General features: G+C 31.2%; 1 protein-coding gene across 1 annotated transcript; it reads left to right on the top strand.

Annotated features, from left to right (window-relative positions):
• Positions 1–5,872: 5,872 nt before the first annotated feature.
• On the top strand, positions 5,873–21,936 carry LOC128175590 (uncharacterized). The gene is made up of 12 exons (XM_052841341.1): positions 5,873–5,936; positions 7,371–7,622; positions 15,771–15,911; positions 16,220–16,444; positions 17,209–17,463; positions 17,865–17,936; positions 18,149–18,379; positions 18,656–18,913; positions 19,001–19,132; positions 19,784–20,025; positions 21,260–21,424; positions 21,819–21,936. The coding sequence occupies exons 1-12, from the start codon at positions 5,873–5,875 to the stop codon at positions 21,852–21,854; spliced, it is 2,073 nt and encodes a 690-aa protein (XP_052697301.1). The 3' UTR covers positions 21,855–21,936.
• The last annotated feature ends 878 nt before the right edge of the window (positions 21,937–22,814 follow it).

Below are 22,814 nucleotides of genomic sequence, written 5' to 3'. Positions count from 1 at the left end.
CAAGAGGACAGCCTTATTAAAAGAAAATATATTGTTGAATTAAAAAAAACAAACAAAAAAAAAAGACAAAAAAACCCCAAAACCCCCCAAAAACAAAAACAAAACAAACAAAAAATTAGAATAAATTCGATCTTCTAGTGTTGGATTACAAAGTTGAAGAAAAAATTGTGATTTTAACATGATCACATAACTAAAATACTCATTAAGTAGCTTTGCTGTCTGAAAACCAAATGAACGAATTGCAAAATTCAACAGTATTTTAGATTTAAATGCAACAAGAGAACCAAGGGCCACATTGCTCACCTGAGCAACACTAGCCATACCTCTGATTGAATAAGCATTCTAGTATCAAATTCAAAATATCTTTACAATTAAGTATAGTAGACCAAACCAAATGGTAAAACAAATCTGCAATTATCTCCCCTTTTTGTGGCGCCACTTTTCTTTAGGGAAACAATGATCAAACTTCAATCCGCAAAATCTGTGCCTTCACACAGTTTCAGCTTTTTTTTTCGACTCGATGCTTTTCCAAAAGATTTTTCTCTTTATCTTCATATGTAAAATTTAACAGACCCCATTGTTGTCCCACCATACCGGGGGGAGGGGGGGGTCTTGATTTGATCACATAACTAAAATACTCATTAAGTAGCTCTGCTGTCTGAAAATCAAATGAACGATTTGCAAATTTATTCAACAGTATTTTAGATTTAAATGCAACAAGAGACCCAAGGGCCACATCGCTCACCTGAGCAACACTAGCCATACCTCTGATTGAATAAGCATTCTAGTATCAAATTCAAAATATCTTTACAATTAAGTATAGTAGACCAAACCAAATGGTAAAACAAATCTGAAATTATCTCCCCTTTTTGTGGCGCCACTTTTCTTTAGGGAAACAATGATCAAACTTCAATCCGCAAAATCTGTGCCTTCACACAGTTTCAGTTTTTTTTTCGACTGAATGCTTTTCCAAAAGATTTTTCTCTTTATCTTCACATGTAAAATTTAACAGACCCCATTGTTGTCCCACCATACCGGGGGAGGGAGGGGGTCATGATTTGATCAAACTTGAATCTACACTACCTGAGGATACTTCCACACAAATTGAAGCTTTCTGGCCCAATGATTTTGAGTTTTTTAAAGTTTTTTTCTCTATATTTAAATGTAAAAATTCATCCCCATTGTGGCCAAACCCTACCCCCGAGTACAATGGTTTAAAGAATCTTGAATCCACACTACCTGAGGATGATTCTACACAAATTTAAGCATTTCTTGCGTTCTGGTTTTTGAGAAGATTTCTAAAATAAATTCTCAAAATATTGTTATGTTAAACCTGACCCCACATTGTGACCAAACCCTACCCCCGAGGACTAGATTTGAACAAACTTGAATTAGGAATTCTCGAGAATGCTTCTACACATTTTGAGCTTTTCTTGCCAAATAGTTTTTGAGAAAAGGATTTTCAAAGACTTTCTCTATACATTCCTTGAGTGATACAAATCCATCTATTTTATATTATATTAATTTGGGAAGTTTACACTTTTTGGACCGCAGCCAATTTAATAAAAAGCGTAAACTGTCCTGAGTTATGTTATTCTCGTATTACATAACTATAGATAGATATTAAATTAAATCCTTATAGTATTTCTGCAACTAAAAGTTAATTCGTCCAAAACAGCATTCAATTCTCAATGTACAATTATCATGAAAACGTAGTCTGCATATCTATTTATTACTTAATTAGTGGATAAACTTCCGTCTATCTAACGTCAAAATATGGAAATAATTGCAAGAAACTTTACCCTTTTTTTTCAAATGGGTGGGGTGAATAAGATTTTTATCATATAAAGACGTTACTGTTTTTAAAATTAAATATTTACCGTAAACTTCCACTTCACAAAGGTTTACTTCAGCCTTTTTAGAGTAGTTAGCTTTTTCGGACAGATTCCCTTCCCTGGTGTTATAGTAGATCACGTAGCGGCCTTGAACTTCACAATTCAAGGTTATGGTTGAAGGAATGTTTGATGCATTATAGGTTGTATCGTGGAAACACAAGATTCCATCTTCTTTGATTGTTGTATTTGATATGTACAAGGAGAAACCCAAGAATACGCTGGCTTCGAATGTGTAAACTGTTTGTATAATAGAAAGATAATGAAATGAAGCACTGTGTACATGCTGCTAGTAAAAATGTGGCAACACCTAATGTGAAAAATATATCTGCATAATTGATTTGTTGTACCTAATCAGGGTATTAAAGTTCACATCTTTTTCATGATAGATAACACATAATACGTTATAATAAACATGAGGTGGCTATATTTATAATCCTTTATTATCATGTGAAAAAATATATTTCGTATCGACATGATCTGCAAGGAAGTATGCTTTTGAGCTATGTACTATGACATTGTAGAGAGAATGCACTTAACGTTATACATGAAATAGTTGTACCTTTTTCTATGCAACAATCACCTATGATCATATTACGCAATATAAACATTCTCTTATCATGATTTATTTTTACAATATGTATCTATACAGAACGGGTGAAATTTTTAGCACTTTAGAATTTACGCGCCTATAAAACCAAACCTTTTTAAGACAAAACAAGTTCTTTTGTCCGAAGAAAGGTCGAAGAACTGTGACGCATTCATTACTGACCCTTGAATTTTTAACGGTATACAATACCGTCATTGAATGCAATAAGAGAAAATAAAAGCGACTTGTCAGCAAAATGGATACATTTGTTAGCAGAATGGATACAATATATACACATTTTACATCAATTATGCACACTCTAAGTGATAATGCTTCAATCAAATGAGAACATGTGTAGAGAACTTACCAAAATACTCCCCATTCCATTCATGATGTATAACTATCTCACTAACACTATGCAATGCCTCTAAATCAACCAGCCACGTGATATCCGTTGATGGTAAAGACTTCGCACAGTGATCATCGATTTTGCTTAACGAGAGATTTGTGAACAGCCCGTCAACAGCATTCTCAGATGAAATAAAATCCTGCTTCTGCCAGGTTGGTTTGTTTAAAGCCAGGTTATCTTTAAAAAGATACTAACTTTCGTAGGTAGAAAAAAAAAGGGCAAACAACAAATGATTGTCAACCATATAAGAGAAGTTTAATTCAGAAAAGTTGTGATAATTAAAAAAAAATAAGCACTTACACGCGTCCAAGTAACACAATAAATTAGCTATCAAAGTCAGGAAGACACTGAGGTACACCATCATCACTCTGTTTTGGTCCTTCTCACCAGATCTTTGATTCTTTTATATAAGAATAAAACGTTCTCTTTGAACTCTTATGTATTTAAATTACTATTTTATGGACTTGTTTTTAAACTATATGTTTAAGAGTGCTGTTTGTTTAAATTTGTAGAATGAAAAAATGACAATAACAAACCGTGAACCATCTCAACAATAAAACCAAATACAAATTCAAAGCAAAGCAACACGGGCCTCCAAATAGATAGAGGTAGGATCAGGTGCCTAGGAGGAGTGGGCATCCTCTGCTGACCGGTCGCACCCGCCGTGAAAATATTCTAGAACGAATTCTCTGAGGTGAAGCAACCTGGGATGTTGTTAAATCATTGAAGCGTATCTTAGAGGAATGATTTAACAAGTCTGATTTTTTCTGATACCTAAAATCGGTATAAGATTGGAAAAAATTATTAAAAATTATTTTGCAAAAGGATCTATTGACAAAACATACCTCGTTCTGTCAATTATCAATTGTTCTTGATCTTGACATAAAGGTTTTTAAGACTGAACATTTATCTCCTTTCCGTTGTTTGTTTATTTAAAATTAAAATCTGATGTATTAGAATCACATTTTCATGAGCAACTTCTATCTTATATTGCTTTCATGAAAAGAAATTTAAAAAACTTAATTAATGTTTACAATTATAACTTTAAACTTCTCAAAATTTATTATTTTGTTAAGTTGGAATCTAACCAATCCAATAGCAAATCGAAGATTGAGGCCGCTCTTATTTTGAATGTTGAATTTGAATCGCTTCGGACATAAGTTACCAATTTGTCTTTTTTTGCCAGTTTTGAATGTGTCACATTTTAATCTCGTACTTGCGACTGCAACTGATAATGTAGTATTTTGAAATGTAGCGTTGTTCTAGGTGATCTGAAAACTAGCGGATCAATCACCCACAGAAAAGTTAGGACACTAAAGATTGGGTACAAGAAATTAATAAAACTGATGTAGTTATTCATATATTGAAACATTGTTTGGCTTTTATTTGCATTATTTGATTTGTAGGTGTGTCGATTTGTTCAACAATAATGTAGAAATTTTTTTGTTTCCAGATGTTTTTAAACAAATGTAAAGTAAAAGTGTTTAATTATGACGTTGCCTAAGAATACGCAGTGTGATATCAAAAAGTTCTTACAAGAGTGATATCCTCCGTATATTAAACTAAACAAGACAGAACAAAATAAAGACAAAGATGAATGAGACTAGTCACAACTGAAGCCCTTCTTTACAGAAGCAGCTTATTTAATATCCAACACAATCCATGCGATTCTAGACATACAACTGACAAACAATTAAGAAGTTAATAACTGTTTTTGAAATATCTGTAGGAAACTCATTTTAAGACCAATCCATAATCATTATTATTAGCTGATTTGCATGAAGTATTTGTGTTTCATCGTTTTAAAGCTTTTATGTACACTCTTAATCAGGAATATGAAACATACATGGTACAGCCATTTTAACGTTATTTATTTTGTTCGCTTCCGCGACTAAAATATAGTTTCAGAAACTTTATTAAGTAATGGAAGTCATTACTTTGAATTTGAATAAAAGTGCATACCTTTCTCTAAAATGTATGAAAAATTATATCAAAAATCGTTTTTAATCTTTAATTTATATGAACTTATATAATATTGCATCATAATGCGATGATTTGACGACAGGCTGTTTAAACATGTCTCCTGTTTAAAAAAGTGCAAATAAAACATTTTAAGGCCGATCCATAATCATTATTATTAGCTGATTTACATAAAGTATTTGTGTTTCATCGTTTTAAAGCTTTTATGTACACTCTTAATCAGGAATATGAAACGTACATGGAACAGCCATTTTAACAATATTTAATTCGTTCGCTTCCGCGACTAAAATATAGTGTCAGAAACTTTATAGAAAAAAATCTTTTTAATTAGCAAGTCGATGATTTTACGATTATATTTCTTAAAAACATATAAAATTTGTTATGTAAGTTTGAAAGTCTCATTTAATCTTAAAATAATAAATATACTCAAACGCATGATGACGTTTATATTACTGCTCATGGCGCATGGATAGGCCAAAAGTATTCATAAGAATTGAATGTCGCAGATTTCCAATGCAAACAATAAATATATCTTGTTAAAGCCGTATGAGTAACATGCCCGAGCGCTACGGATAGAACATTTTGGATTAGATCTACACATTTGTGAAAGGGTATGCGGAACTTCTTCCGCGAAATGAATCAATTCAATATATAGTAAAAGCAAAAGACAAGTAGAATGCATTATTTTGAATTGGATTAAAAGTGCATACCTTTATCTTAAAATGTATTAAAAATGATATTAAAAGTGTTTACAATCTTTAATTTATTTGATCTTATATAATATTCGATCATAATTCAATAATTTGGCGACGGACTGTTTAAATATGTCTCCTTTAGAAAAGAGTGCAAATAAACAAGTTTGTTTTTTAAGGTATTGCAGAAAAACAAATTTAAAATGTACCTTTTCAATAACTTATTCATGTAAGAGGGTACAAACGAAACGAGATAATACTGCATATAAGAGAATATTATTTTGTTTAGTCAAATCAGTTTTTAAAGAAGATGATACGGTTCATAATTGTTGTGGTGACTTTGGTTATCCCGACGCTGAGCATTACATTCGGCTGTAAGTACAAAAAACATCCTATCATAGATTGTATTAAGCAAAAAGATAGAGAAAAATTCATAGCAGTAGAAATTAGTCTTATCATTTAATTTTTTTGCAAACAGTTCATTCAGCTTTGTGAAATTGTAGATACAACTAGCAGAAATCAGGATTGGAAATATTTAGAGAACTTAATCCTTGTTTCTTTATGATTATTTTAAATAACTACAAACAATAAAAAATGAAATTAATTTTTGTAGCTATTTTATTTTACTTTTTATTGTTAAAGACAATCTGGCGTTTAAAAGACCGACTTGGCAGACATTTGATCTGTTTTCATCCGATAATGCTGTGGACGGACTCTTCAGATCTTCAGATTTCTGGACAACAAAAAACCGGTGCGCAGTATCGTTCGCGTCAATAAATGTCACGTGGTTGGTTGATTTAGAGGCCATACAAAGTATAAATACAATAGTCATACATCACCTAACGGATGGAGAGAATTTTGGTGAGTTCTTAACAAGTCTATTATTTATAGTATGCAACATATGTATAACCTAATGTGGTATACAGTTTCGGTGCAAACTTTCAAACAAAAAGTAAAAAACAAGAAATAAATTGACGCCTACGTCAAAAATACGACTGCAAACCGATTTGGTTTTCAAACCGTAAAATATTTTTAAATACGTGAAATATGAATTAAAGATTAAAGATAATGCCATTATATTTGTTTAGATAACATAAAGTCTTAAACTCGGCATCAAGAACTAGTTGAAATAATTCAAAAGTGCTTTTTTAAAAAAAATCATAGCTTTGAAAAGATATATAAATAAATAAAACAATAAATAGACGGCAAAATGCAACTATCAAGTAAACACATATTTTCTTCGTTGAATTATTGAACAAAATAAATAGAACTTAAATATATATATATATATATATATATATATATATATATATATATATATAATTTCCCAATACAACAAAAAATAAATTGGCACAGTTTTAAATAATTTAAAAATAATAAATATCCAGAATAAAATCACAAATTGATCCCATTTACTGCAAACGTTTTCGCCATTCCTGGCTCTTCAGGCAGTTATGTACAAATTATACATATAATTGTATTACATGAATTGTATATTGTATTGTATTAAGAGCCAGGATTGGCGAAAATGTTTGCGGTAAATAGGATCAATTTGTGATTTTATTATATATATATATATATATATATATATATATATATATATATATATATATATATATATATATATATATATATATATATATATATATATTTACATATATGTCATATTTTGTAACTGACCACCTTTAGTAGATCGTTAACAGTGCCATTGGAAATAGATGTCTGAAAAATCTAATTATATAATCGTAAAAGGTTTATTATAGATGAAATTTTTAATTTTTTTTAAAATTTCTTTTGTCATACCAAAGCAAACACCATCTTTGCAAGCAGATTTCTTGGTTTTTCGGTCTACGTATCAAATACAACGATGAAAGAAGACGGATTTTTATGCTATCATGAGACAAATCATACTTTGTCTACCATTCCCTACAAAATGACCATAAGATGTGACGTTCAAGGTCGTTATGTGATCTACTACAACACCAGGGAAGGAAATCTGAAGAACAAATACGGCTACACTAATCAAGCTCAAGTTTATCTTTGTGAGGTGGAGGTGTACGGTAAAAAAAATTACTCATTTTTGATAAGATATTAATGATAAACGTTTATACTGGTCTACATTAACTAGTTATAATGTTGAAAGACTTCGAAGCATGATAGATTGATTTAATGCAGTAGTGATACTGGTAACTATTTATAGTCTAAAACAGGTTATTGTTTCCATCAATTTTTTATATTTTCTGAATAAACACAAATGGGGAAAATTTCACATCATTTATACATTCGAAAACTCTCGAGACTTCAAACATTATACAGTTATCATCCGGTTTTTTTTCACATTGTTTGCTATGTAAAAATTCCGGAATCAATTTAGGTGTATTCGACTTTTGGTCGAGAAGACCTATTGTTTGTGTTCTTTTTTTTTTTATTGTTCTCGACATTGTTTCGTCATCTTTTTTTTTAAAAAAAGAGATGTTAATGCCATAAACTAAAGCAAATTTTTAAGCTGACATTAATTCATTAAGCATTTGATCGCCATGTTAGTTTCGATTGCTCCTCTACTGCCACTGGGGTATATATACCGGACGAGAAAGTGACCTACCTTTTGAGTAAATGGTCATTGAATACTTTTTGGAAATAAGAAAAATCCCTAAAAATATTTCTTGATTGTAAAAAAAAATACAAATTGCTTAACTCTTTTAAAAATGAAATACAGTTCATGAATGGCAGAGATACTAAATAGATACATGTACAAAGCATTCAAGTTTTCATTCATTTTTTTTTTATGAATAGTCCTGTCCGAATTACCTTTCTCAGTTTTCGAATCCCTATCCATTTTTGATTCAATGTAACAAAGAACTGAATGATGATAATACTAAAACATTCATATTATTAAACTAAACATATTATCTTAGTCTGCTGGCATAAAATTTATATGAGGTCAATAATAAACACTTTGAGATATAATGTCTTTTATCATTTTTACACATATCTCGATACTTTTGTAGTGCGTGCCATACGATTATCTAAATAAAAAAGTGAGATAAAACTAACAGAAAATATGCAAAATTATGTTGACTAGCAAATAACATCTGAACTTTAAATATTATAGTACGACCAAAAATATTTCAGTAAAAATAAAATCTGAAAAATGTTGTCCAAATTTATCTCTTTTGCAAAAATTATAACTTTATTTGAACCTAATTCCATAAAATAGTAAAAATATCGAATGTTATGTCCATAATAATTCATTCCATACTTTTTGTGTTTAGAACAAATTTTACTCATGACACTGAACTTTATAACAATCTGATTTTGAGAACTCAAACCCTGAGTACAACGTCCTTAAGATACAAGCATACTGACGTGTTGATTATGATTTGAACATTTTTAAAAAAAAATGAAATGGCTTCACACTAAAACAAAGTCGGTTTCTTAGCTGGTTACTTTGAAAATGTGAAATGGAGCCTGAACTAACCATATGCATATAATATCTTTCACTGCGTGCTTACTTTCCACATTTTTTTAACAACGTTATTTATTTTGAAAAACGATGCCATATAAAACAAGATATACGACTTACTTACCTAATACTCTTATCATACTATCTATTTCATATTTTTGCAATATAGATTTACTTGTGTACCATATTATTTCTTCGAACAATGAAACAAGGGTAATTATAAAAACTAACACATGTTTGATAAACCACTGCCACTGTGAAAATATAGTAATATGGTCATCTTTGGTTTATGAGATATTGGACCCTAAAGATTATACCATATAATCATTATAATAGGATTTTAAACATCGGGCTCTGAAACATAGGAAACAAAATTTCTCTAAAATAGAGGTTTAGCCTTGATATAGTTTGCACAAAGAAACAGAGGGACTGATTGATTTATCAAAAAATTCTTGAAACATTGTCACTTACAATTTCAGAACACAGAATTATTCATATGTGTATATCTTGAAAAAACCAAGTACTTTTTTCAATCAATTACTTAAAAGTTCTATGTGTAATAGAATTACACACACGTTCAATTTTCAGCATTGTCTGTAAAAAAAATAAATAAATCGGCAAAGCGAAAATTAACCTTTACAGATGAATGCAGATATATGCATCATGAGAGTGAAAAAGCAGTGATTTTAATCCTTACTGGAAATAAAATCAAATCTGAACCAATAACGTGAGGGAGAAAACCTACTACGGGGGAAAAGCTATTATATAGTAGCTTTTCCCCCGGGGGAAAAGCTACCATATGGTAGGTTTATGGGGGGGGGGGCTACTATGGGGAAAACCGCTATACAACACCAGACTTACTACGGTTTCTTCCGTTTTTCATGATCATGAAAATGAGCACACGGCGGGTGCGACCGGTCGGCAGGGGATGCTTACTCCTCATATGCACCTGATTCCACCTCCATCTTTTTAGATAGTCCCTATTTGCTCTGAATTTGTATTTCGCTATATGGATTTTTGAGGCAATTGATAATTTGTTATTGTCATTTTTCATCTAAGGAATGAGTTATCTTTCTAATGTTCAAGCTGTTCGAGTTCTTTTATTACCTTACGATTATACCAAGGCGTTGAATGATTATAAAAAATTATTAAAAGTTTTTACATTCAAAATCAATAATATGATATGTCGAAAATCCTCAGCATTGATTACGGGAAAAAAGTCAAGTTATTTTGGCAGATAATAAAAACTTAAAGTTATAGATTTAGCGTCTCACAAGAGAGAAATAGGAAGTTTTCCACTCTAGTAGTTTTTGGCCACAAAGGTTATTATGATTATCGACATATATGATTAAACAATAAGCGGTGGATGCAGAAACCTGGGACAGAACATAATGCATTGTATCGACAACAATGAATGACTATTTTATTTGCAATCGAGTCAAAATGACAATGTCGTTTGGCGATTTTTATTTGGAATACAAAAAAAAACAACAAAAAACCAAAACCCCAAAACCCTCCCAAAAAACCAAAAAAAAAAACCAACCTAGAACGGATCTTCCGTGAATGTTGAAAGTAAAGCTAGAGGTTTCTGTAAGAGGCAGAGTTTTAAAACCAATAGGCATAAGTAACTAAGACATAAGAATGAAATCGATTTTTTCTTGGTACGAGTTAACAAAATACGACTGATTCGAAGTACGAATTAACAGAAACAATTTCGATTTCCAGAACGACTTAGCAAATACGAATTCCGAATGTGTCAAAGTACGATTTAACAATTATTGAATATTTTTTAGGTACGAGTAATTTAACTCTGAACATTAAACTATTTTCGTAACCAAGAATGTGGAATCAAAATTTCCGGAAAAATCAATTTTTAAAACCCTATATCTCTGTAATGCATTATCCGATTTTAAAAGGGACTTCAGTTTTAAAAAATTATGATTAAAAAGCTCTTAATTTTTGCTTTATGATTTATAACAAATTGTCGCTATTAAATAAGTTATTATGAAAAGACTTTGTAGCACTTCCGGTCCCGGATTTGAGGCGTCAGCCCCTTTTTTTCTTTAAATTAAATGAAAGGTCTCGAAAAAAAAAAACATATTTTGTTCAACAAGTATTCACGAATTGTTCACCGTTTTAGCGATATTCGTCAACTGTGTTTTAGGGTCCGACCTTTCCGGGGCCACCAACAAAATAATTTTAGGTACCATATTGTATTTTGGGTATATTTTGGTCTTTCCACCTTTCAGGTAAAAGACCTTTCCTTTTCTTTAAGTTTTTTCTTCTTCTTTTTTCTATTTACCTTTGGGTCACTTTTTTTGTTATTAGGGTTATCCAGACAATTCAAACTTTATGTAATTGCTCATTAGAAGTTATAGTACCAATTGACCCTGTGTAAAAAAAACTCCCAGAACTTACAGAGTTATTGCCCTTAAGAAGGAAATGCTTGTTATCGCTACTCCTCTGAAACTTTAAGAGACAGAGACTTGGAACTTTACCATTGTCTTTAGTACACTTGGAGGGTTCTTCAGTCTATTCATACTTAAAGGATATGAGTAGTTATTGCCCCTGAAAGATTTTATATTTCCATAGAATTACTTCCAGCTTTTTTTATTACTTATCATAGAGACTTCGGACCACTTGGGATGGAAGCATCTATTGGCCAAACAAAATGATTTAAAGGTCAAAGGTCAAGGTCATTTGGAAATCCGTTAATTAATGAGTTTTTATATCTGTTTTGTTTCGGGTGGTAGAGAAAAACTTGTTCATGGATATAGTAGAATATCTTAAGACATTTAGAAATATAGCCCTACAGCTTTTTACTTGAAACAATTACAGAGTTATTACCCTATTGTACGAAATAGTTGTTATCGCTACTCCTCTGAAAGCATAAGGGATAGAGATTTGGAACTTTTACCAATGCCTTCAGTACATTTAGAGAGTTCTTTAGTCTATTCATACCTAAATGATCTGAGGCCTCCTTCTAGTAGTTATTGCCGCTGAAAGTATTGAATCTTCGATAAAACCACTTCCAACTTTTTTTACTGTCTATCATAGAGACTCCGGACCACTTGGGATTTGAGCGTCTTTTTGGCCGAAGAAAATGGCATTAAGATCAAAGGTCAAGGTCATTTAGAAACCCGTAAATTTATGAATTTACATATCTTTTGTAATGCAGAATTATAGTAAGGGTTTCAATAGCTTGCTGGATTGTGCAATAAGGTATTCAATTGGGTCAGCTAGGTATCACATCAAGTCCTGTGGTAACTCAAGTGGAACTTATTTTTACAGTCAACCCATTTATTTTGTACAAAAACAGCTAGCCTCTAGAACACTCTCTTCTATTGTTAGGTTTTCTGTTTATATGCTGGTGTAAAGAATATTCACTTGGCTCAATTTTGTTCAGAGTAAGTGGGGAAAAAATCTGAAAAGTAATTTAATTGATGTTTGCGATATACAACAAAGAATTCTTAAAGAAATGGCTTGAAATAAAAAATCTCTTTAAAAATCATTCATGTCCTTGTGGTTTTCCCGTTTCATAGTACAACACATAGTATAAGCATAATACTTTTGTGTATACCTTATTGAGCAATCCAGCAGCTCATTAAAAATATTAAGGTGGAAAGACCTCTTATTCTTTGAGAACAAATTTGAGAACAATTAATCTAATAGTTTCTTTTACTATGGTTTTCAAAATATTTCTCCTTTTCTAGATATTAATGATCAGAGTTTTGGACATCTGGCCCCTTGAAACCCCTAATTACGTAACATATAACTCAAGTATAGTACCGAATAGATAAACAGCTGCATAATGAACATTTTTGCATCGATAATTTTTAACAAATAATTATTCAGTAAAGAATTATTGCAAAAAGAATTTAGAGCCCTCTTGGCTACTAATTTTAGGGGCCAGCCCCTTTTTCTTGATATTACATAAAAGCTCGTTGAAATTTAAACAACTTTTGCTGTACATGTTTTAACAAAATATTTACAGGTTTAAAAAATATTTTTAAAAAATGTGCAAAATTTTTGGGAAAAAAATTGGTGCCAATTTTTGACCTCAGGCGAGCTTCAGTGCCTTGCGTATTCTCCATATTTAAAACATTTACAGACTTTCATCTACAATCCCTGAAAATTTTAACTTTCTATCATGATTAGTTTCAAAGGAGTTGCGTGGACAAAATAACCATTTAAATTTCATTAAATCCTCAATATCTTAAACTGGAAGTGACGTCATCAAAAAGTTTAAATGAAAGCATTTATCCCTTTCGATGCTTTATATGTCCAAAAAATTTGGTGCAAATCGGATGAATAGTTTTCGAAAAATAAAGCTTTAAAAAAAAGGCAGAAGAAAGAATATTAAGGACTAAGTTAAAAAATTGTAAACCGTTTCTGACAAACTGACAACTGTGGTTTGGGGGCCGACCCTTCAACTCCTTACTGGGGCCACCACCAACAAAATTTTAGATATCATATTGTTTAGAACATTATTCTGAGCAACTTTTGTTCTACATTGCTTTTCAAAATATTTCTCCTTTTTTCAGGTATTAATGATTAAAGTTTTGAGTTTCTGGCCCCTTAAAACCCCTAATTACGTAATTGAAGACTTAGTTATTGTACTGTAAGCAATTTTTATAATTGGAAGCAGTGGGGTTCATCTGGTAAACAGCTGTACAATGAACATTTTTGCTTCTATACTTTATAACAAATTATTTTTCAGTAAGGAGTTATTGTAAGAAGGTTTTATAGCCCTCTTTGCCCCTAATTTTAGGAGACAAATCCTTTTTAATGATAATAAATAAAAGGTCTTGCAAATATAAACATCAAATCATCGCTCAGGAGAGAGTTATTACTAAAAGACTGTGTTGTCCTCCTGGCCCCTACTTTAAAGGGTCAGCCCCTTGTTCTTGATATCAAACACAAGGTCTCGCAAATATAAACATATTTTGTTCAACAAGTGTTAAAAAATTGTAAACCGTTTCTGACAAACTGACAACTGTGGTTTGGGGGCCGACCCTTCAACTCCTTACTGGGGCCACCACCAACAAAATTTTAGATATCATATTGTTTAGAACATTATTCTGAGCAACTTTTGTTCTACATTGCTTTTCAAAATATTTCTCCTTTTTTCAGGTATTAATGATTAAAGTTTTGAGTTTCTGGCCCCTTAAAACCCCTAATTACGTAATTGAAGACTTAGTTATTGTACTGTAAGCAATTTTTATAATTGGAAGCAGTGGGGTTCATCTGGTAAACAGCTGTACAATGAACATTTTTGCTTCTATACTTTATAACAAATTATTTTTCAGTAAGGAGTTATTGTAAGAAGGTTTTATAGCCCTCTTTGCCCCTAATTTTAGGAGTCAAATCCTTTTTAATGATAATAAATTAAAGGTCTTGCAAATATAAACATATTTTGTTCAAAAAGTGTTCACGAATTGGTAACCGTTCTTGTTTGTGCTTTAGGGGCTGACCCTTAAACTCCTTAATGGGGCCATCAACAAACAAATTTAAGGAATCATATTGTACAGAACCTTATTTTGAGCAACTTTTGTTCTACATTGCTTTTCAAAATATTTCTCCCATTTCAGATATTAATGATCAAAGTTTTTAACTTCTGGCCCCTTGAAACCCCTAATTACGTAATATATGACTTAGGTATTTACTGTATAGATAAACAGCTCTACAATAAACATTTTTGCTTCTACAATTGATAACAAATTATTGTTCAGTAGAGAGTTATTGTAAAAAGACTTTAGAGCCCTCTTGGCCCTTAAATGTAGGGATCATGTCCTTTTTCTTGATATCAAATGAAAGCAACAACTTTTGCATTACATGTCTTGACAAAATATTTATACGTCAAAAGATATTACAGAGAAAGTTCGAAAATTTCGTAAACAAATTTGGTGCTAATTTTCAGGTTAAGGCGAGCTTCAAAGCCTTAAGCAATTTTTATAATTGGAAGCATTGGGGTTCATCTACAGACATTCATCTACAAATCCTAAAAATTTTAAGCTTCTTTCTCGATTAGTTTGGAGGAGTTGCGTGCACAAAATGACCCTTAATTTTTTTTTTAAATCGTCAATATCTGAAACCGGAAGTAAAGTCATCATTTAAAAATGTTCTAAAATTTAGCACCGATCATGCTCTATCATTCATAAAAATTTTGTGAAAATCGGTTGAATAGTTTTTGAGAAATAGCGCTCCAAAAAAGTCAGAAAAAAAGAATAATAAAGAAAAAGAAACCGTAGAATAACAAGACGGTCTTCCGTTGGAAGCGGAAGACCCTAATAATAATAATAGAAAGAAGCAGTAGAAAAACAAGAGGGTATTCCGTAGGAAACGGATGACCCTAAAACAAAACAAAATCCCACAACAAAACGAAACAACAACAAGGGACAAAAAAAAGAGAGAAAGAAGGCAAGCATTAGATAAATAAATCCGAATATTTAAACTTTTTTTGTAACACTTTTAAATCAATGATAGTTGGGTGAAATTAAAACAATGACCTTTATCATTAAAAAAATTGCAAATTAAAACAAAACTAGGAAAAAGGAAAAATTCTAAATATTTAAAGTTGCCTCACCATAGTACGGAAACGTTTGGTTATTGTTATCTATAAAATAAAAATCAAGTTTTATAACTTTAAGAACATTTAGATTGTCATGGCTTTAAGAAGCTAGAGTAGCTAAATTTACTTCTGTGGTATAGTTTTTTGTACATATATAATTTTTTTTTTCAAAAGGCTGTCCTCTTGGTTTATACGGTGAAGATTGTGACAAACCCTGTCCCCGCCGCTGCCAATATTGTCACGTTGTTTCCGGAGAATGTCTTGGGGGCTGTAGCCCTGGTTTTACCGGTCATTCGTGTGAATCTTACAACCGAAGTGAGTAAATCTATCTCATATGACAAATGTAAAATCATTTGCTGTCAATAAGTTTTTAACATTACACAATAATGTAAGGATAAACGGATCTATGCCTGGCCTTCATCTCTTATTTAAAAAGTTTTTAGTTAACTTAATTATATTCAAACATGGATATTAAAACCATTTTGTAGTTAACAAAATATATCTGGTATGTAGTTTTTGCAAAACTAAGCTTTAATATTTACTCTTGTGGTAGTCAGAAAAAAAGATTTAAGAAAAGGTTTATATATGAATAAATACATGGACCGATTATCAACTGTTTATAGTAAACATGGCGGGCCATCGACCTTCCTATCAGCTACACACATTAAATGCAGGGCAGCCAAGTTTCAGAGTTGTCGATGGTAAAAAAAGTAATCTAGCTTATAACGGGAATCAGTGTACCTCAACACAGAACAACAAAGTATTCGCCATGTGGTGGGTGGATTTACAAAAACCTCGACCAATTGAACGCATTATGGTCTATTCTAGAACCGATAACTTGAAATGGGGTAAGATGTCATATTTTTTTTTTTATAAATTCGAAACACTAATTCAATTAATTCAACTAATTATTGTCCCCAAACATGTTCAAGTAGTGTTAAGTCATTACTAGAATAAAAATAATATAAACCCACCATTTTTTTTTACCGATCTTTACCATCGGTGTGCTTCTTGCAATTGATAGATTTAAATATTAATTAAAATATAAGTGCTGAGTTCATTTTTTTCATTAAGGTGAATATCCGGTACAGTTTTTATCTACATCGTACCAAATAATTTTTTACAGTAAATTATAGCAAAATACCATGTAAAATCTTATCTTGAATACATGTTGCGTTAGCCGCCCTAGCTTAACATGCTAGTGAACCCATATTTTGTTCAGATTCTATAAAACTACCCCTGAATGAGTATTTAAAATGTATTAAAAACAATAAAAATGCATGCTTATCATTTGGGAATGAAATTTTTACGTTGTTAACTTTTAAAAAACAATAACTATTTAAGAAAGTTTTAAACATACAAGTTCTATGTTGGCAATGTTTAGCGTTAAACATAATATATTTTCACTACTAATAAATTCACTTAAAAACTTTAACATCTTACGATCTTCATAACATGAATTAAGTTTTGTTATATCAAATAAAATTTTGTCTTATTATTTCAAAGTTTCTATTTACGCAGTTGTGTAAAATCTATTTAGTTTGCCAAAGTTGTTACACGCCCTAATGATGCATTGCTACATAACGTTTATTTTCTAGTTTTTATATTGTAGATGCAAACAACGGATTTACAAGAGAATTCCTTGGATTCACAGTTGTTGTTTCAAACACGACAGATCACAACGATGGCGTCATTTGTTATCGTGATAGAAGTTACAACAAAGACACGATCCCTCCCTACATTGATATATTCTGTTCTGTGATAGGTCGATATGTCATCTATTACAACGAGAGGCTGCCAGGAATCCATTACCCGGATGATTACAGTAGATACGCCTTTACTGACCTCTGTGAAGTAGAAGTCTACGGTAATATAATTTATTGGATTTAAATCTATTTCTTTTTAATTTTTAAACATAGCTTATAAATTGTAATTTAAGGTGGTATAGGATAAATGTCAATATAAATGTGGATTAAAGTACATTATAATTAACGTACTTCAATCAGGTTAAAATTTTCGAATTTTACAATATTTAGCCGAACAAATATCATAAAATATTTTTGAAAAAGTAGAAATTTTAGAAACTCTAGCGGGATTCAAATTTATTCAGATTTGTAGAGAAAACTCTAACCCAAAGCATAACTTATATAATAATTGAAAAGACACTTTATGAAATTACACTTTATTTTATTGTTTCTTTCAATAAATAGTACGTAATATCATTGAGGTTTCTCATACCACCTTATTGGTTAATATGCTCTTTTTCAGGTTGTCCTATTTTGGAATTTGGAAACAAAGTTCCTAAGTGCACAGTACCTTGCATGGCCATGTGCAAAAACCGCAAGTTTATTTTGGTCACAATGCTAATTTGTATATCACTAAATAAGAAAGAGCATTACTTAAAAATGGCATAAACGGGATTCATGAACTTTAGACGCATTTTGCAAACTAACATCCTCGAAATTTGAATTTTTTGAAAAGAAGATAGAATATATTGTTTATGTTTAAAACAATGAAAGTATATGCTAATGTTTTGTGTTTTATAAATTTAGATCTCGAAAATCTGAGTTACATGAAGCAAACATGGCAGTCCTCGACATATTCCGCTTATGGTACAAGCGACAAGGCCGTTGACGGCCATTTTTCGTCACGCCATTTCCGTGACGGGCAATGTGCCTTAGGTGCAGCAAATCAAAGACGTGTAACATGGTGGGTCAACCTGGGGAAGATATACAGAATTAACCACGTTGTTCTGGTTTTCCGTACGGATAACATAAAATGGAGTGAGTTTAAAAGTGATTCAGGCTTAATTTATCATATTTAATTTGTACAGAACAAAGATATATATTGAATTCAATATATGTTAGAAAAAATGAATGAAAATATGTTATTTGTCAAAGTTTGGCTGATATCTGTGTTTCTGTTTGTGATTGTTTTTGGTGTTTTTGCATTTTTTTTTGGTAATAGTTTAATTATTTATATTGTAATTTTAATATGGAATATTTGTTTTTATGAATGAGCACTCGTTTGTTGAATAAATGTAACTTTACGATATTAAGGCGCTGACTCCAATGGGTATACGGCAGCTTTTCTTGGATTTTACTTGTACATTTCGAACACCACCAATCGACATCAGGGTATTCTTTGTCACCATGATACAACATTCACAAGACATACCATTCCAGATACAGTGTCCATAAACTGTCCGTATTTCGGAAAATACGTCATTTTCTATAACGAACGTTTACCCAGAGTTGTGTATCCTTCTGACTACTCCACGTATGCTTATGGAGACCTATGTGAAGTACAGGTCTATGGTAATTTTTTGTTTTGGTTTATAATATTTCTGAATATTTCCACCACTAAATTTAATGTTATTAGTAGATGTTTGTATTTTTTTTAAGGTTGCCCTAGTCCCATAGCGGAAATTTCTCAATGCACAAGACCATGCCCCTTGAATTGTGAAAAATGTTATCCAGGCACAGGAATATGTTCGAAATGTTTTATTGGTTTTGAAGGATACGCATGTGAAATCGGTAACTATACATTAGCAATCAAAATGATCTTTTAATGAGGAATTGGAATGTTTTGAGTACTGAATTTTTAGGGAAAAATTTAACATTAATTATGGAATAAATTTAGTTTCTACCTATGTTATACGATGTAACATAATTTGGAACAGTTTATGGTATATAAATCACAAAACTGTTTATAAAGAAACGAAAACTGTTCCGAGGTATGCTAAAATTGTATAACCTAAGTAAACAATAAATGCATTCATTATCATCTAATTTTCTTCTACTTATATTAGAAAAAAAGACATTATTAAATTTTTTACGTAATATTATTTACAAAATTTAAATGTAACAGCATGCGGATTAATACGTTTTGAACGCGTGTCGTATTGTGACGTAGGTAAGTTGTGTAATACAATATAACTTAATTTGTTAGCCTATCAAATGAGGTGTTAAAACCGAAATTAAATTATCTTATTACCAATAATAACTATTGTGTTGAAGTCATGAATAATATCTTATACTTCTTGTTATTGTTAAAAAAAATCTAAATCCATTTCACAATTACACAATGGATACAAATGTTTCTATTCATTGTCTGTTCAAATATATACACACATATATTTCTAAATTGTATTTTGTTCCCGGTAGAATTGATTTTTTTAATTTTAGCTTGCCATGCAGTGGCCTACGTTGCATTCTCAACGCTGATTTCTATCCCTGGGAAGTTTATATACAACATGTTAAAAACATCCCAGGGAATTCTGTTTGCGGGAGTTAAAACTGGAATGGTAGGAGTCTACATGACTTTACCAGAAACGTCTTCAAGCATTGCGAAATTGTCTTTCACTCTAAAGATAGCAAAAGAAGTCAATGTGACGTTCTGGGATAGAAATAATTTATTGATCAAAAAGGTTAGTATTATATATAAACATACCACCAAAAAAGACAATGATGTGAAGTTATGTAAATTTATGTCATTTAGTTTCAGATTTAACTAGAACTAGATGATATCCTGCACAAGCGCAGAAACATTCAATGGGCTTTGTATGATGAACCGTATTTTTATTTTGCATATTTTTTGTGTATACTCTGTTCAAATTTTCTTCCAATATTTTTTTTACCAATATTTTAAAACTTTTGACCGTTTATGTTGCAAATGAAAATATTTTCTGTTTTTGCATTATCTATTCTTGAAACGTCATACCTCAATTGCATATATATTTACTGTCAAATATAACTATAATTTTGAAGGTGGAATTTCACACCAACATTTTGTTTTACTGATCGTTAGATATCATTTCTGAAACAAGTTTAATTGTTCAAAGACGGATATATGCACGTAATTATATATTTTTGAAATGTGTCTTGTATTTTCACGAGGTGAAAAATCTCGGTTGCAAGTAAAAGAACGTAGAGATTCAAATTTGGTTTGAGTTAATTTAAGATTTTATCCATGAATAAAATCTGCAGAATAACAAATATTCACATCAAACTCCTCTCAAACAATGATATCTTACAGGAATTGAAACGATGAAAAATGTTGGAAAAAATTCCAACTTATTTAATTTGAACCGATTCCGATTTAAAAAAAAAAACCCGATCCCGATCAGAATCATTTCAAAAATAAAATTCTTCACCATTTTGTTTGTCATTTTGTTGTAAAATTATTTTTCAAAAATCTTTATTTATCAATTAAATAATGCACTGTTGATACGAACCACCTTAACACTGTCCAAAATATATCCCCCCTACTGATGCAACGCCCCAATGTATTAGTATATTTATCCAGAAAGATTTCATATACAGTTAGAGTGCCAAATCAATATTTAATGTTTCCTACACAATCATGATGTCAATTGGTCGGCCTGCGTTCTTTGTTAGCTCATTCTGAGAGTTATCTGGAAAGTTCTATCAACAATCGTGTCTATTAATAGGCATCTGATGTTAAAATTAAACACTACTGAATATTGCGCTTTTATCTGCAATTTGCAAACAGTTTTCAGAGACGGAAATACATATATATTACATTAACTATATTGTGTATTTTTATGAGTATTTAATCGCTTTAATTTTAAGAAAAAATGGATATTGTAGCGAGGAACTTTTACTCTAAAATAATTTTTACCATTTTCTGTTCAATTCTAGCATCAGGAAAAATTTACAGAACTGCAACAAATGGATGTCACAGTGTTGAATGACAAAATGTCTAAAGTTTATACAATTCGAATAACAGTTGAGTATATCCATGAACTCACCATTTCAAATCTGAGGCTCCCTCTGCGTAAATGTTACGGAAATAGCATCGATATGGTAAGTTTTGTACAGAATTCGACCAGAACAAATGGTAAAATATAAAAAAAATAAACTAAATAGGTAATTGAAACAAACAGACGTAGAATTTAAAGAAAGAACACTTTGCAAACATGTTGAGAATATAGTAACGGTATATTAAAATGAAAAAAAAGAAAACAAGAATAAATGCATAGGCATCAAAGGCCCAAGGAGAGAACGTAAAAAACAGCAAAATTTGTAAGCACCAATTTATAACATGAGTGCAAGAGACTAAGCAAACGGCTAAGAGAACTAGACAGACATAAGGACAGATAACTATAGAAGATAACTATAGAATGATTAAGAAATAACTAAAAGATGAACAAAAGCCTATTTAATCTTTTTTCTAGCATGCTGATTGATTATCTTTCAGGAAGAGCCCAGCCAAGACGGTTTCAAATACGTTTGAGGAATGATACAAGTGGCCTTTTTTTTTCTTAAAAATGAGTTTAAAATATTTTTTTCGTAGTCATTACTTAAGTTATTCCGGACACTAAATAAAATCATGTCTATTGGTTTAAGAAACCCATTATGCATGGACAGTTTATGAAGGGGTCGTTTTATATAATAACAATTTATCATCGTACTTACATTGTAAACGGATTTTCTTCTACATGTTTTAGGCATTGTGCATGTTTTTTAAGCATAGCATCCGCGATTTAATTCAGATAAAAAGGTCAGGTCGATGTGCTTTTCAGCAATAGGAGACCAAAGTTAAATTATATTAACAATTTTTTTAGCTCACCTGAGTGAGCTTTTCTGATCACAATTTGGCCGTTGTCTGTCGTCGTTGTCGTCGTTGTCGTTGTAAACTTTTCACATTTTCATCTTCTTCTCAAGAACCACTTGGCACATTTCAACCAAATTTGGTACAAAGCACCACTAGGTGAAGGGGATTCAAGTTTGTTCAAATGAAGTGCCACACCCTCTTTAAAGGGGAGACAATTGAGAATTATTGAAAATTTGTTGGTATTTTTCAAAAATCTTCTTCTCAAAAACTATTCGGCCTGAAAAGCTTAAACTTGTGTGGAGGCATCATCAGGTAGTGTAGATTCAAGTTTGTTCAAATCATGGTCCCCGAGGGTAGGGTGGGGCCACAATAGGGGGATCATGTTTTACATAGGAATATATAGAGAAAATCTTTAAAAATCTTCTTCTCAAAAACTATTGGGCCAGAAAAGCTCAAATTAAAATGAAAACATCCTCAGGTAGTGTAGATTCTAGTTTGTTCAAATTATAGTTCCCGGGGGTAGGGTGAGGCCACAATTGGGGGATCATGTTTTACATAGGAATATATAGAGAAAATCTTTAAAAATCTTCTTCTCAAAAACTATTAGGCCAGAAAAGCTCAAATTAAAATGGAAGCATC

Source organism: Crassostrea angulata, chromosome 3 (genome assembly GCF_025612915.1).
Source record: "Crassostrea angulata isolate pt1a10 chromosome 3, ASM2561291v2, whole genome shotgun sequence".
In the NCBI taxonomy this organism is placed as follows: Eukaryota; Metazoa; Mollusca; class Bivalvia; order Ostreida; family Ostreidae; genus Magallana; species Magallana angulata.
Note: the sequence above shows the minus strand (reverse complement) of the source record. Positions and strands in the feature narration are given on the sequence as shown.